Below are 12284 nucleotides of genomic sequence, written 5' to 3' on the forward strand. Positions count from 1 at the left end.
GGGTTAATTAAAAATTAGTGTATTTATTGTTACGTAAGCAAAATATGAGAAATATTTCCTAACAATTCCGCTTTCTTTATTTTTTTTTGTAGCACGAATGTTAAACTGCTTAATTAACAATTAGTGTACTCCGTTTTTAATCAAACATAAAATAAATTCAGTTTGATCAAGTAGATACGTAGATGTAAATAGCATATTCTAAAAATATTTTCAGGTATAATTTGCGACGTTTTTGATAATGAGATTTCCAACACCAACCAAAAACCATACGGACTGTGAAAGGCTAACGAATATTTTTTTGATAGTTGTAGCGTTCTTTACGGAATAATTTTTGGTGAAACTTTCAGATATGGCAAAATATACACATCTACATCTAGTTTTTTATCTATAACTTTCGTTAATTTGAGTACATAATTTTTCAACCTACTAAGAAAATGAGACTCCCCTTTTACGTCTTTGATGCTTGTAGTGAATCTGAGTTCCTTCAAGAGTCATCGCTTTTGGCGGAACCTGCATTTATAGTCTTCCACTTTTGTGATAACTTTTGGCGGGACATGCATTTATAGTCTCCCACTTTTGTGATAACTTTTGGCAGGACATGCATTTATAGTCTTCCACTTTTGTGATAACTTTTGGTGGGATATGCATTTATAGTCTCCCACTTTTGTGATAACTTTTGGCAGGACATGCATTTATAGTCTTCCACTTTTGTGATAACTTTTGGCGGGACATGCATTTATAGTTTTCCACTTTTGTGATAACTTTTGGCGGGATATGAGCCTAAATGTTTTTAGTTTTCCAGCACACATGATGGATCTTCATGCCTCGACACATAACTGATTAAATTTATTGGTATAGTTATTCATTTAGACACCTTTACTTGCACGTGCGTGCTGGTATTGTCATAACGTTCAGATTAAATACGAGTTTTATGAAAAAATATAGTTTTTATGTGATTAGCAATTAAAATGAAATAAATAATTAATGATTATGGTTAATTTCAAACTCAGCAGAATTCTGATTAGATTAAACATCTTGTTTTACAAGAAAATAAAATGATGCCATGGCATGCTATCTTTCCTAATTACGTTCTTAAAGAAATATGATCATCCTATTTCATTGTAGTCGAACTAGACGTCATATTTCCATTTCAATAAAAGATGCAGAAATCTTATTGAATTTAATATAACATGGGACTTCATCAGGCTATATTTACTAATTACGATCTTAAAGAAATGTGCTCGTTTTAATATGTTATCAATTGTATTACAGTCGAACTAGACGCCATATTTTAATTTTAATTTAATATAATTGAATTTAAGATAAAACGGAGATTCAACATGATATATCTACTAATTACGTAACTTAATTTAAAAGAATGTTGTCAAATATTTTACTATTGTATCGTAGTCGAACTATATGTCAGAATTCTATGTTAATAAAAGATTCAGAATTCAGATTAATTTAATATAATTTAGATTTTTCATGAGATATTTACTAATCGCGTTCTTGAAGAAATATGGTCGTCTAATATATTTTTAATTGTATTGTAGTCGAACTAGACGTCATATTTCCATTTCCGCGCATTTAAAGGAATGTTGTCTAATATGTTATCAATTGTATTGTAAGAGAACATTACTGTATATTTCCATTTTAATAAAAGATTCAGAAGTCTGTAGAATTGAAGATAATTGGGTGCTTTTTTTGATAATTTCCTTTTTTAAAAGGAATATTTTACCATTGCATTGTAGACGAACCGGTTTTCTTATTGTGTGAACAGACCTAGCGAAATGTTTGTATTTCAATCATCGGAAGACATACAATTAATTGTTTTAACCAAATGAATTGTAGTCGAATCAGACGTCAAATTTTCATTGTGAAAACGGATAGAGAAATTGGGCTCTATTAGTTATTACATGACATAATCCCGAGAATGGTGGAAAAACACCAGCATGAAACTGTGGATTAGAAAAGTTTATTGAACGTTCACCCTGGTGGTGAAAATCTACATATATTTCGCACTTAGACTAACTTTAAGTCAGTTATGTTGATTTTACGACAAAAAAAAGTTTTTCTTTTGACGATAGTTTTTATTTTAAATTTGAAAATTAAAATAAAATTTAGTTTTTACTCCGAATATACAAAGATTTTTAAAACATAAATTTAGATTTACTTCAGAAATTCCAAAATAGAAAATTCATACTTCATATTGTCTTCATTATATATAACATATATTTTATCAAATGTTTTTTTGTTTATGCAAATGTTGAGATTTCCCGTTCTGCCTTCCCCTCGACTTCCTCTCGACTAATTCCAGCCAATACCTTACCACCTTTCCTCACTCTGCGGAAACAGAACGTAACGTCAGAAGCCTGGCGCGTGCCGTGAGCAGGAAACCTCGTGAATGACTTGGAAATGTTGTCAAGTGGTACGATAAATTGGTAGACAGAGCCTGTCACGAGATCAACTTCTTGAAATCTACCATGTCGTATCACAGTAACAGTAACTGTGGGGTGAAAATGGAATCCGAGGGTCGTCGCAATCAAAGGGTGTGGTCAGAATCAGTTTCAAAATGTACGTACCAAGGACTGGACAGTAGTACGAAATTAAATTCTAACGTGCAGGTGTCTAATAGAACTATAGCAGACGTGTCTGTTCCAGGCACCTCGAGGCACGGATTTCCTGAACCGGACATGAATTGTTCCGTGTCGGAAATGATGGGAAGCGAGGAAAGGAAGGGAGTAGTTGAGGTTTTAAACCGAGGTTCTGGAGAGTGTACTAACAATTTATTTAACACAACCTCGTCTTGCGGTCCAGTTAGAAAATTCAATTCTACAAGTCGAGCGACACCTTATTCACTCTCCGCTTGCGACTCCGGAAATAAATTACATCACAAAGTCTTCGTACCGGCAGGTGAGTCTTTCAAATTATTTGAAATCTGTTTGTCATTTAATTCCACTATTTAATCTGTTTATATGTATTCGGATTACTTTAAAAGTTTATATTAACATTTACATTAAATATTTTTTGCGAATCAGATCTCTTTATTTGTGACCGTGGCCAGTTATTTTTGTATAAGAGTTTCAATAAATTTCATTACCAGGGTATTGCATATTTTCGATCACTTTAAAATGTTTAGAATAGAATAGAGGTGTATTTGCTTATCAAAGAGTACCGTCAGTTGCAAACAAATAATTCCAGATGAAGTACACCACTGTAAAAACATGTTAACAGGAGCATTCTGTTTTGTTTTCGTAGGTCCAAAAAAAAGTGCTAAAATTTATGAAAACTATAGACTAAAAACTACAGAAATGTTTCCTTTGTGTTATCTGAAAGTTTTCACTAACAAACAAATCCTGCGGTTAATTTTTTAAAGCCAAACTATTTTCAAACGTTAACAAAATCTTTTTCGAATTTGCATGCTATGTTTCTTTGTATTTGTTTTTTTCTGAATTTAATCTTTATTAAATGTTAAATATTTTAGAAGAACTCCTTATAATATCAAAGATATTGACATTCATGTAAATTGATTTTATTATTAACAGCGTTTCTACAAATTACACTGTTGATATTAGATTTACTCGCATTACAACAAACCACACGGACCACAGCGATTACAAAATGGTGTTTAACCATATAAAAATAGGTGATTGCAAAAGTATCAATTAGTGTTTAATAATGGTGGAGTTTGAAAACTTAACTTTCTTGGAATCTGATTTAGTGTATTGATACTTTGGGTTTTGTTTTTGACAATGAACGCTACATAATATACGGACCGTATTATTAAATACATGTTTTAAAGAAATACTTGATATAACTATGTATTTGCGTATTATGTAGAAATTAGTGCTGGCATCGATGTATCGCGATACGACATGCCACGATACGCATATCGTATCACGACGTCATGTATCGATACTTGACGATAACTTTCATTCCATAAAAAAGATTTTTATAAGTTGGTTAATGATATAATAATTTTTTTCACTGAAATCGTTAGAAACTTTTTATAAGACAATGGAAGCTAACCACTTCTATCAACTATAAAACCAAATATCACAGTTATAAAGTTATAAATTAATATCTATAGAAACTTTGAAGATAAAATGTTAATTTCTATCCCATTACCCCATATCGCAATATGAATCGTATCGTGACCCTTGTATCGCGATATGTATCGTATCGTGGCATGATTGACGATACCCAGCACTAGTAGAGATCGTGGTTCAATAATGAATTAGACCCGATAGTTATGGCGGGATGCGTTGATAGTTACGGAAGTATAATTGAAGTGTGTAGAGTTCTAGAAGGACGAGTCAGGAGACGATATGAAGTGTTACATTGCCAGGTGTTTAAACTAATAGTAATAGATGAACACCCAGAGGACTAAAACAATACATCTCAAGTTATAGAACACTTAATGTTTAACAAATACTCTCCAATAGATTTCTATTCTCTGATAAAAATGTTCTGTTTCTGAGTGGCTAATGAAGAATAGTTACACCGTGAAGTTTACATTGTAAAATTTTGATTAGAAATCACGAGAATGAAGATACACAAACTATAGTATGTAATTATCAGAGTTTGTTTGTCATGTCACAAAATTCAAATTCAAATAAATTGTGGATTATCTAAAAAAAAAAAATTATAATTGAAAATATTTTTTTCTGATTTTTTTTTCACTTGAAAACATCGACATTTAAATAAAACTATATTTTTATCTCAGATATTTAAGTAACCGTTTTCATATACACTTTCTACCTTGAAATCTTTCATTTATTCAAATTATGAATTACGATGTTTTCAAATTGGACAAGTTTTAGAAAGAAATATTACGATCATCCAAATGATTGAATCTTACTTTGATCTGGCAGATTTGCTTCTTCCCAGGTTGTTCTAAAATTTCGAATCAGGTTAAAAACGACAATTCAATATTTTGGGGTTTATTTCTAACCCTGACCTCAAGCAAATATCCGTTTTTTTTCTTACCTTATTATTATCATATTATAGCAAGCGGTGAAAAATAAAATTGTACCCATTTTTAACCATTTTAAAAAATTTAATCAATGGTTCCTTGTAATATTTTTGAAAACTATTTCAAATTCTTTTTTCTATGAAAAACAAATCATACCACGTTTTAAAATACGACGCATTTTTTAATATTTTATTGTCGAGAAATATTTCCGAGATTATCTGAAAAATGAAGATAACTTACACCTACTGCTGTTGATATCTTATCTTTCCATGAGAATAGCAACAAACACATAATATAATATAATACATGTATCTAATATAGAGATCTATATAAGGTACCCAATAAGGTACAACATAAAGCTACACTAACTATGTTATATCCCATTAAGGGTACAGAAATATAGAACGTAAAACTCATTTTTTCTTCAGTATCCAATGTGTTACAGCACAGCAGGCCTCATATTCTCGAAACGATCTTAGCGCTAGGACATCCTAAGTTGTTATCTTCTAACATTGATTCCAGGACATCCTAGCGCTAAGATCGTTTCGAGAATACGGGACATGGACCTTAAATTACATTCCTTTTCATTTGCTCTTACAGGTAGAGAAATATAGAACGTAAAAACCGATTGCAATTGGTTAGTCATAGAAGTTATAGAAACATAATATATCTTAAAATTACATTCCATTAGGTTAGACCGTAGGTTTTCAACCACAGGGACATGTCCCAAGGTGGAGACATTTGCACTTTTCTGTGGGGACATTTGAAACTATCCAACTACATACTTTATACAACATCTCATATGATGACTACACTATACACAGCCTTAATTAACATTGTCTAGGAGTACTCAGAGAATTATTACTATCAAACTATACGAGAACGTGTCTGGTATCCAATCATTGATACACTTTTGATATTTGTGGACATCATTTTCATGCTGATTCAATTTGGGGAGACATACAAAAACAGGTTGAAAACCACTGGGTTAGACTAATTAGATATAGAGATATATAAAGTAAACCCTAGGTCTGCCCAATAAAGAGGCCTAAATATATAATAGAACTTAAAGCTTCATTCAATTCCATTTACCCAACGAAATACAGACCTCTAGTTCATTTGTTTTCAAGGATGACAGTAACAGGTTGACTGTGAATTCTACAAGAGACAATATTATGACAAGATGGCTTGATTTAAAACTAAAGACAATTGAGACTGAAATGAAGTCGAGAGTTTTAAACTGTATTTATATTGTCTAACTTGTACCGGTTTACATGGATCGTATTACAATTCATTTCTTCACCACTGTCAATGGCGTGGGATGGTCTTGTTCATCGAGTTTTCACTTTCTTCGATTATACCTTCGACAGCATCTATAGATGTTTATTGATTATGCTAAAAAATCAAAAACACTATTAAATAAGGACATAAACTGCAAGTCTATCTAAACCCGGAATTCTTTAGCAAAAAAGCTGAAGTGCCACTTTCATTGTTTGGAATTGCTAAAGCTCCACAGACCTTAGCGACCTTTCTCTCTGTACAAGACAGACAGGTATTTTTCCAAGTCATTAGAACACTTCTGATTTCTATTCATATAAGTACTAGCATCTTCATTTTCATAAATAAAAATGTGGGAACTCATCTTTAAACTAAGCTGGTATGAATATAGAATAAATTCTAAAAGGTGTTCAGAACCTATTGATATAGGAAGTTTCAAAACAGGCACAGAATACAAAATACAATAGTAACTGCTGTTATAGCCTATACAGGATCGAGGTGTCAGTAAGTGTAGGGGAATAGTAAATCCGGCATTTGGTCCGATAATATCCTTGCGACTTTACATCCTATAACCAGGTGTAGGGCATATTGTTGGCATGCGCACCAGATGCGCATATGATTGTTTCCATTACGTTGATTGGTTAAAATATCTAGATATACAATACACCACCGTACCTAAATGTAAAAGTTCATTTTACCCGTAACTATATAAATATATTGGGGCGGTATTAAAATATAAAAGTATAAAACGAGAACCAGATTGAAACAGTGTTTATTTTCTGAGTGGTATTTGACGAGCTGGTATAAAAGTCCTATGTCATGGGAGCGTTTGAAGAAAGATGTGAGGGCAAATCTTTGTTTGTAGTTTTAACATTTTAATTTTAGGATAAATATCACCACTTTTTTTTCTGTCTGTGGGGAAAAGGGAAGGTGCGATATCTGTAATGCAGAAGTTGATTTTGATTTTAAGTTGTAGATATAGAATAAAGTTTGACTGGAATGAAGTACACATATTGATTTTGTTGTTTTTTGCAATGATAATGTCTCGTTTCGATGTTTTCTTTAGCTTACTTTATTCTCTAGGGTTTAATACCTTAGGAAAAAGCGTCTAGTCGTTCAAATGAGACAATGTGCTACAGGACATGCACGAGAAAGATTACACGACAGTTGTCTTGGCAAGATTGTTCTCACTGCATATTGCAATACATTGCCCGAATGCCCGTTCTTATTATTAGGCTACACAAGTGCAGACTTTCATTTCTTTTTCATTCATGATCAATAATATGAGCATCTTATTAGCAGGGTATGCTTACTCTTCTAGACACCTGATACCACTTTTCATTATGAAATACTAACTTACTTCATATACTTCTTCATGTGAAAAGTTCATTAGCCAATATTTCGTCAATTTTGGTTTATTTTTGCTTTTTAGCAGTAATTTACAGTTAATCAGATGTGCTATTGTTTTGAAACAAGCATAGCCATGTTCATAAAGAACCGGTAGCATTATATATTATTATATTCTAATCAATATGCTACTGGTGCTTAAGGAACATGACTACTTCATGACATAAGCAATCATTTTATTGGTTATGTTATTTATTCATCAGTTTTTCTCTCTCAATATGTGGCAATCGTCCTTTTAATGCAATCAGTTTTAAATCGTGTTGTTAGATTTGATTCTATTTTCCCTGAGGCAATCGTCCTTTAAATTTATTCGACGGAAGTGTAAATGGAGCTTTAAACCAGCTCATGTAATGTCTATTAACTATTTTGCAATTCGACTTCCTTTTAGACTCAAAATATAACTTTACAAGTTTCATAGCCTTAAACCACCAACTTCACAAAATTTCCTTTTCCACTAAAAACCCGACATCTGGCTGCAATCTAGATAAATTTCAAAATTTCATTGAGTGATTGAAATGTTTTAGTTTTTAAGAAGAAATGTAACAAAAGACCAAACATGAACTGTGTACAGTTTGAAAAACTCGTCGATTTGAAAGAAAATCAACGGTGCTGTGATATTTTTAAGAATGTCAAATGTTACATGAATCATTAAAAAAAACTTGAAATTTTAAATCAACTTTTTCTAACCTTCGCCATTCTTTCATCTTTTCGTTTTAAAATTGTAAAAGCTGTATTTATGGGGGCTCAAATTTCCGATTTTAGAGTCGAGAAAGTTGGAAGTCTGACGAACGAGATGGTGCCACCTGAAACAGGTTGTTTTAAAATATCAGTGCCAGAGACACGTGTTGGGTACACGCTTCCTGTTACACTGTCTTGAGGAAGTTCGTAAGATTTTCATGCAGACCACGCAGTGTCGTAATATACCTAAAGATATCCTTTCATGCTTTAAAAATATCTTCATCATTTTCATCATAATGTTCAGGTAAATCAAATTAAAGATGAATTAAAAAAAATTTAACCTCAAGTAAATAATCAACCTGCATAATTTTACTAAAAAACAAAAATTCAACCAAAACAAATAAAAAGATATTAAAAATCATACTTTAAACAGAATTCCCTCAGAAATTAAACCTCAACCAGTGTAAAACTATTTTTATACATATTTCATCGTGTTTTAAAGTATTCTTAGAAAAAAATCTGATAAATTAAAAATTAAACCCAAAAGTAAAAAATCAACATAATAACATTATAATAAAAAAAAACAAATTAAAACAAAATTCAAAAAGAATAAATAAATTTTAAAAATTCAAATCGAAGAATAAATTAAGCCCGAATAATCAGAGATTCAACAAGTATAGAAATATTCAATTTAAATAGATTGAAACTTCATATAAATGAATAAATTCAACCAAAAATTCAAATAGATATATAATTAAAATAAAAACTAAAAGCAAAATTTTAAATCTATTTAAATCTCGAATAACATTTAACCTCAAATAAATTGATAAAAAAAAACAGTAAAATTAATAAAATTACTCAGATACCGAAATACAAATTTGATGAATTGAACGTATTCTTAAAATCTCGAAAACTTTCAACATTAATCTGATAATATATTTATAAGATATATAGAGGTAGAAAGTTTATATCTAAACACTAAGAATATATGGAAATATTACACTACATCCTGACTTTATTACATACCACGTTTCAAAACACATACAAATGAAAATGAAATGAGTTTTACGTCCTACTTTTCTGCACCATGTGGGCTAATGAAGACAGGTAACTTGCAGGGTGCAATGAGGTTTATTTCGCTAGGATAGCGGCATTAGACTGCTCTTTTTCGATTTCCGACTGTCGAGGGATCTTTAACGTGCACAGCCTGCAGCACACGGGGCCTCGGTATATTATCCTATCCGAACGACTAGAAAAACACCTACAAGTAACGTTATTATAGTTATCATTATACTTGATAACATTACCTGTATGTGAAACGTTGTATATAATAACGCCTGATGTGGTATATCATTAGTGTTTTGATTAATCTGTCAGTATAAAACATTAGAATACCCGGAATAGTTTGAAATCTCCTGACTGTGATTCTCTCAGGTCAACCACTGGTTATTTTATCATTTGGTCATTTAAGGTCAGTTCTGGTGAGTTTCTGGTTCCCAGGACCTCGGTGAGTATTGTCACAATTTAGAGGTCAAATTCAGAGGTCATTCAGCTGGTAGAAATCAGAAGGTTTAATGTAGAAAATTCAATAATTATATTAATGGTCATTTTTATCATATGTCACAAATTGTCAAGGGGTGGGGCGACGTCTTGTTCAGTTCGAATAATCATCGCCGTCAATTTCGTGAGATTATCTAGTTCAGTAAGTTTGCTTCGACTCCTCAATTTAACCTCCATTCCAAAACTAGTTGTCCTGATGAGGGTTGTATATCTGCAAAAAGTATCGACAGTATAAGATGAGATATGACTCATCAGGGTGACGTTTTGTAAATTGATTTTTAAGGTTGATTTGTTGAGAGGTTTGTTTGTTATATAATATAATAGCTATGTTTAATATGAACAAGGTTGTAATTTAAGTTCTGTTTTTATTGAATATACTGCTATCATCTTTTGAATTTCCACGCGATTTCTGTGCGTCGCACATCATAAATAAATTTACTTTATACAAGTCCAAATTCACGATAGAAGGTTGCAAATTTTACTGATTGTATCAAGATTACTTCTGTATCCTTTACGATTTTACAATTAACGATTGTTAACAAATTTTTTCACTATAGAATTATAGGCTATAATATTCAGACTATATAGAATATACACAGTACTCTATGTGGAGGAATAATGGGTTCAAGATTGAGTTATTGAGAGGAAATCTTGAGAAATAAAAACATCTTTATAAAACATCTTGTTTCTATTGTGCTGAGAACCTTTAACAGTCTTAAATAAATACAGAACCATTCGTTATTCATGTACGACACAGACTAGCTAGCAGATTGAGATACGATTACAGTTAACCACCATTAAATACATTACTTCTGTGATACGATAACAGTAAGCCATCATTGATCGAAAATATCGAGTCCACATATTTAATATCATGTATTGGTGGTGTGTCTACTGAAAAATCCTAGAGAGAGTCCACATAGCTAATATGTATTTGGTATTTAGATTTGTGAACGGGTTATCCATTTCAGAGAGTCCACATAGCTATTAGGTTTGTCAACGGGGATACCTTTCAGAGAGTCCACATAGCTTGAATTGTTTATCTGGTATTAGGTTTGGCAACGGGAATACCTTTCAGAGAGTCCACACAGCTAGATTTGTTTATCTGGTATTAGGTTTGGCAACGGGAATACCTTTCAGAGAGTCTACATAGCTAGATTTGTTTATCTGGTATTAGGTTTGGCAACGGGAATACCTTTCAGAGAGTCCACATAGCTAGATTTGTTTATCTGGTATTAGGTTTATCATATTATTTATTTAGCATTCTGGTTTTTCAACTCGGGAATTCCTCCACAAAGCCAATATTATGTATTTGGAATAGATTTGTGAACTAGAGCCTTATACCACATACTAGCTAAAATGGTTTATTGTAGTATTGCCCATTGTACATACTAGCTAGAATGGTTTATTGTAGTATTGCCCATTGTACATACTAGCTAGAATGGTTTATTGTAGTATTGCCCATTGTACATACTAGCTAGAATGGTTTATTGTAGTATTGCCCATTGTACATACTAGCGATACATTGTGATACTAGCATGTGTACAACAGTAAATTATTGGGGAAAGTCTTAAAGGCGTCAATATGACTCCATAAAGTTATTAAAACATTTCCTTTATAATTTGTAACATATAAAACAATTTTACTCTACGCTTTGTAGCAAATTAACAAAACAATTCGTCAAAGACTATGAGACGAGTGTCGCGAACATTAAACGGATTCTAATTCGTTAAACATGAAACGAAATATGAAAAGTGTCTGAAATAATCGTTAAGCGACTTGAAACATGTTTATTACCGGTTGTGTACAATTTATAAAGATTTGTTTGAAATGGGCAACAATAGAAGACAAATAGCGGGAATATTTATCATTAGTAATCTAGAGAAAATACGACATTGTTTATCAGGAATGAAACATCGTGTCGGAAAATAAAATAATTCCAGATTTTATAAATACAACGTCTCGTCATTCAATTCAATGCACATGCGTATTGGAGTCGGAAATGGGGTCAATGTGGTGTCTGATTTAGAAAGAATTTTGACTAGCGAGGTTCTGATAATAGGAAAAGCTCGAAAATTATTTCCCTGAAGTTTTTGTTAGATTTCACGCATTGAAAGACCGAAGTGACAATAATAAAACACATATGAGGCTTTCTATGAATTTCTATCAAATTTCGTATCATGCAGTGCAGGGCAATTTTTATAATGGTTTAACCTGCCTTGGTACCGCTTCTCAATGTCTAGTTATGCTTGCGTCATGTGTCCTTACTTAACTCCCCAATAGGTTAGAAGTTAGGTAATTTCTGCTCTATGTATAACTATGTTTTGTTTGACCCGAGTAATAGGTATCGGATGATTTTGACTGGTTTTAATATAACTGGAATTAA

General features: G+C 31.9%; 1 protein-coding gene across 1 annotated transcript in view; it reads left to right on the plus strand.

Moving 5' to 3' along the window:
• LOTGIDRAFT_175532 (hypothetical protein) overlaps positions 1-117 on the plus strand; it is a gene marked incomplete at both ends in the record, with an annotated part of 626 nt that extends 509 nt beyond the window's left edge. The window contains one exon of the mRNA XM_009057004.1: positions 93-117. Coding sequence (XP_009055252.1) covers positions 93-117 — 25 coding nt within the window. The remainder of the gene's footprint in view (positions 1-92) is intronic.
• Positions 118-12284: the final 12167 nt, after the last annotated feature.

Source organism: Lottia gigantea (genome assembly GCF_000327385.1).
Source record: "Lottia gigantea unplaced genomic scaffold LOTGIsca_299, whole genome shotgun sequence".
Taxonomy (NCBI): Eukaryota; Metazoa; Mollusca; class Gastropoda; family Lottiidae; genus Lottia; species Lottia gigantea.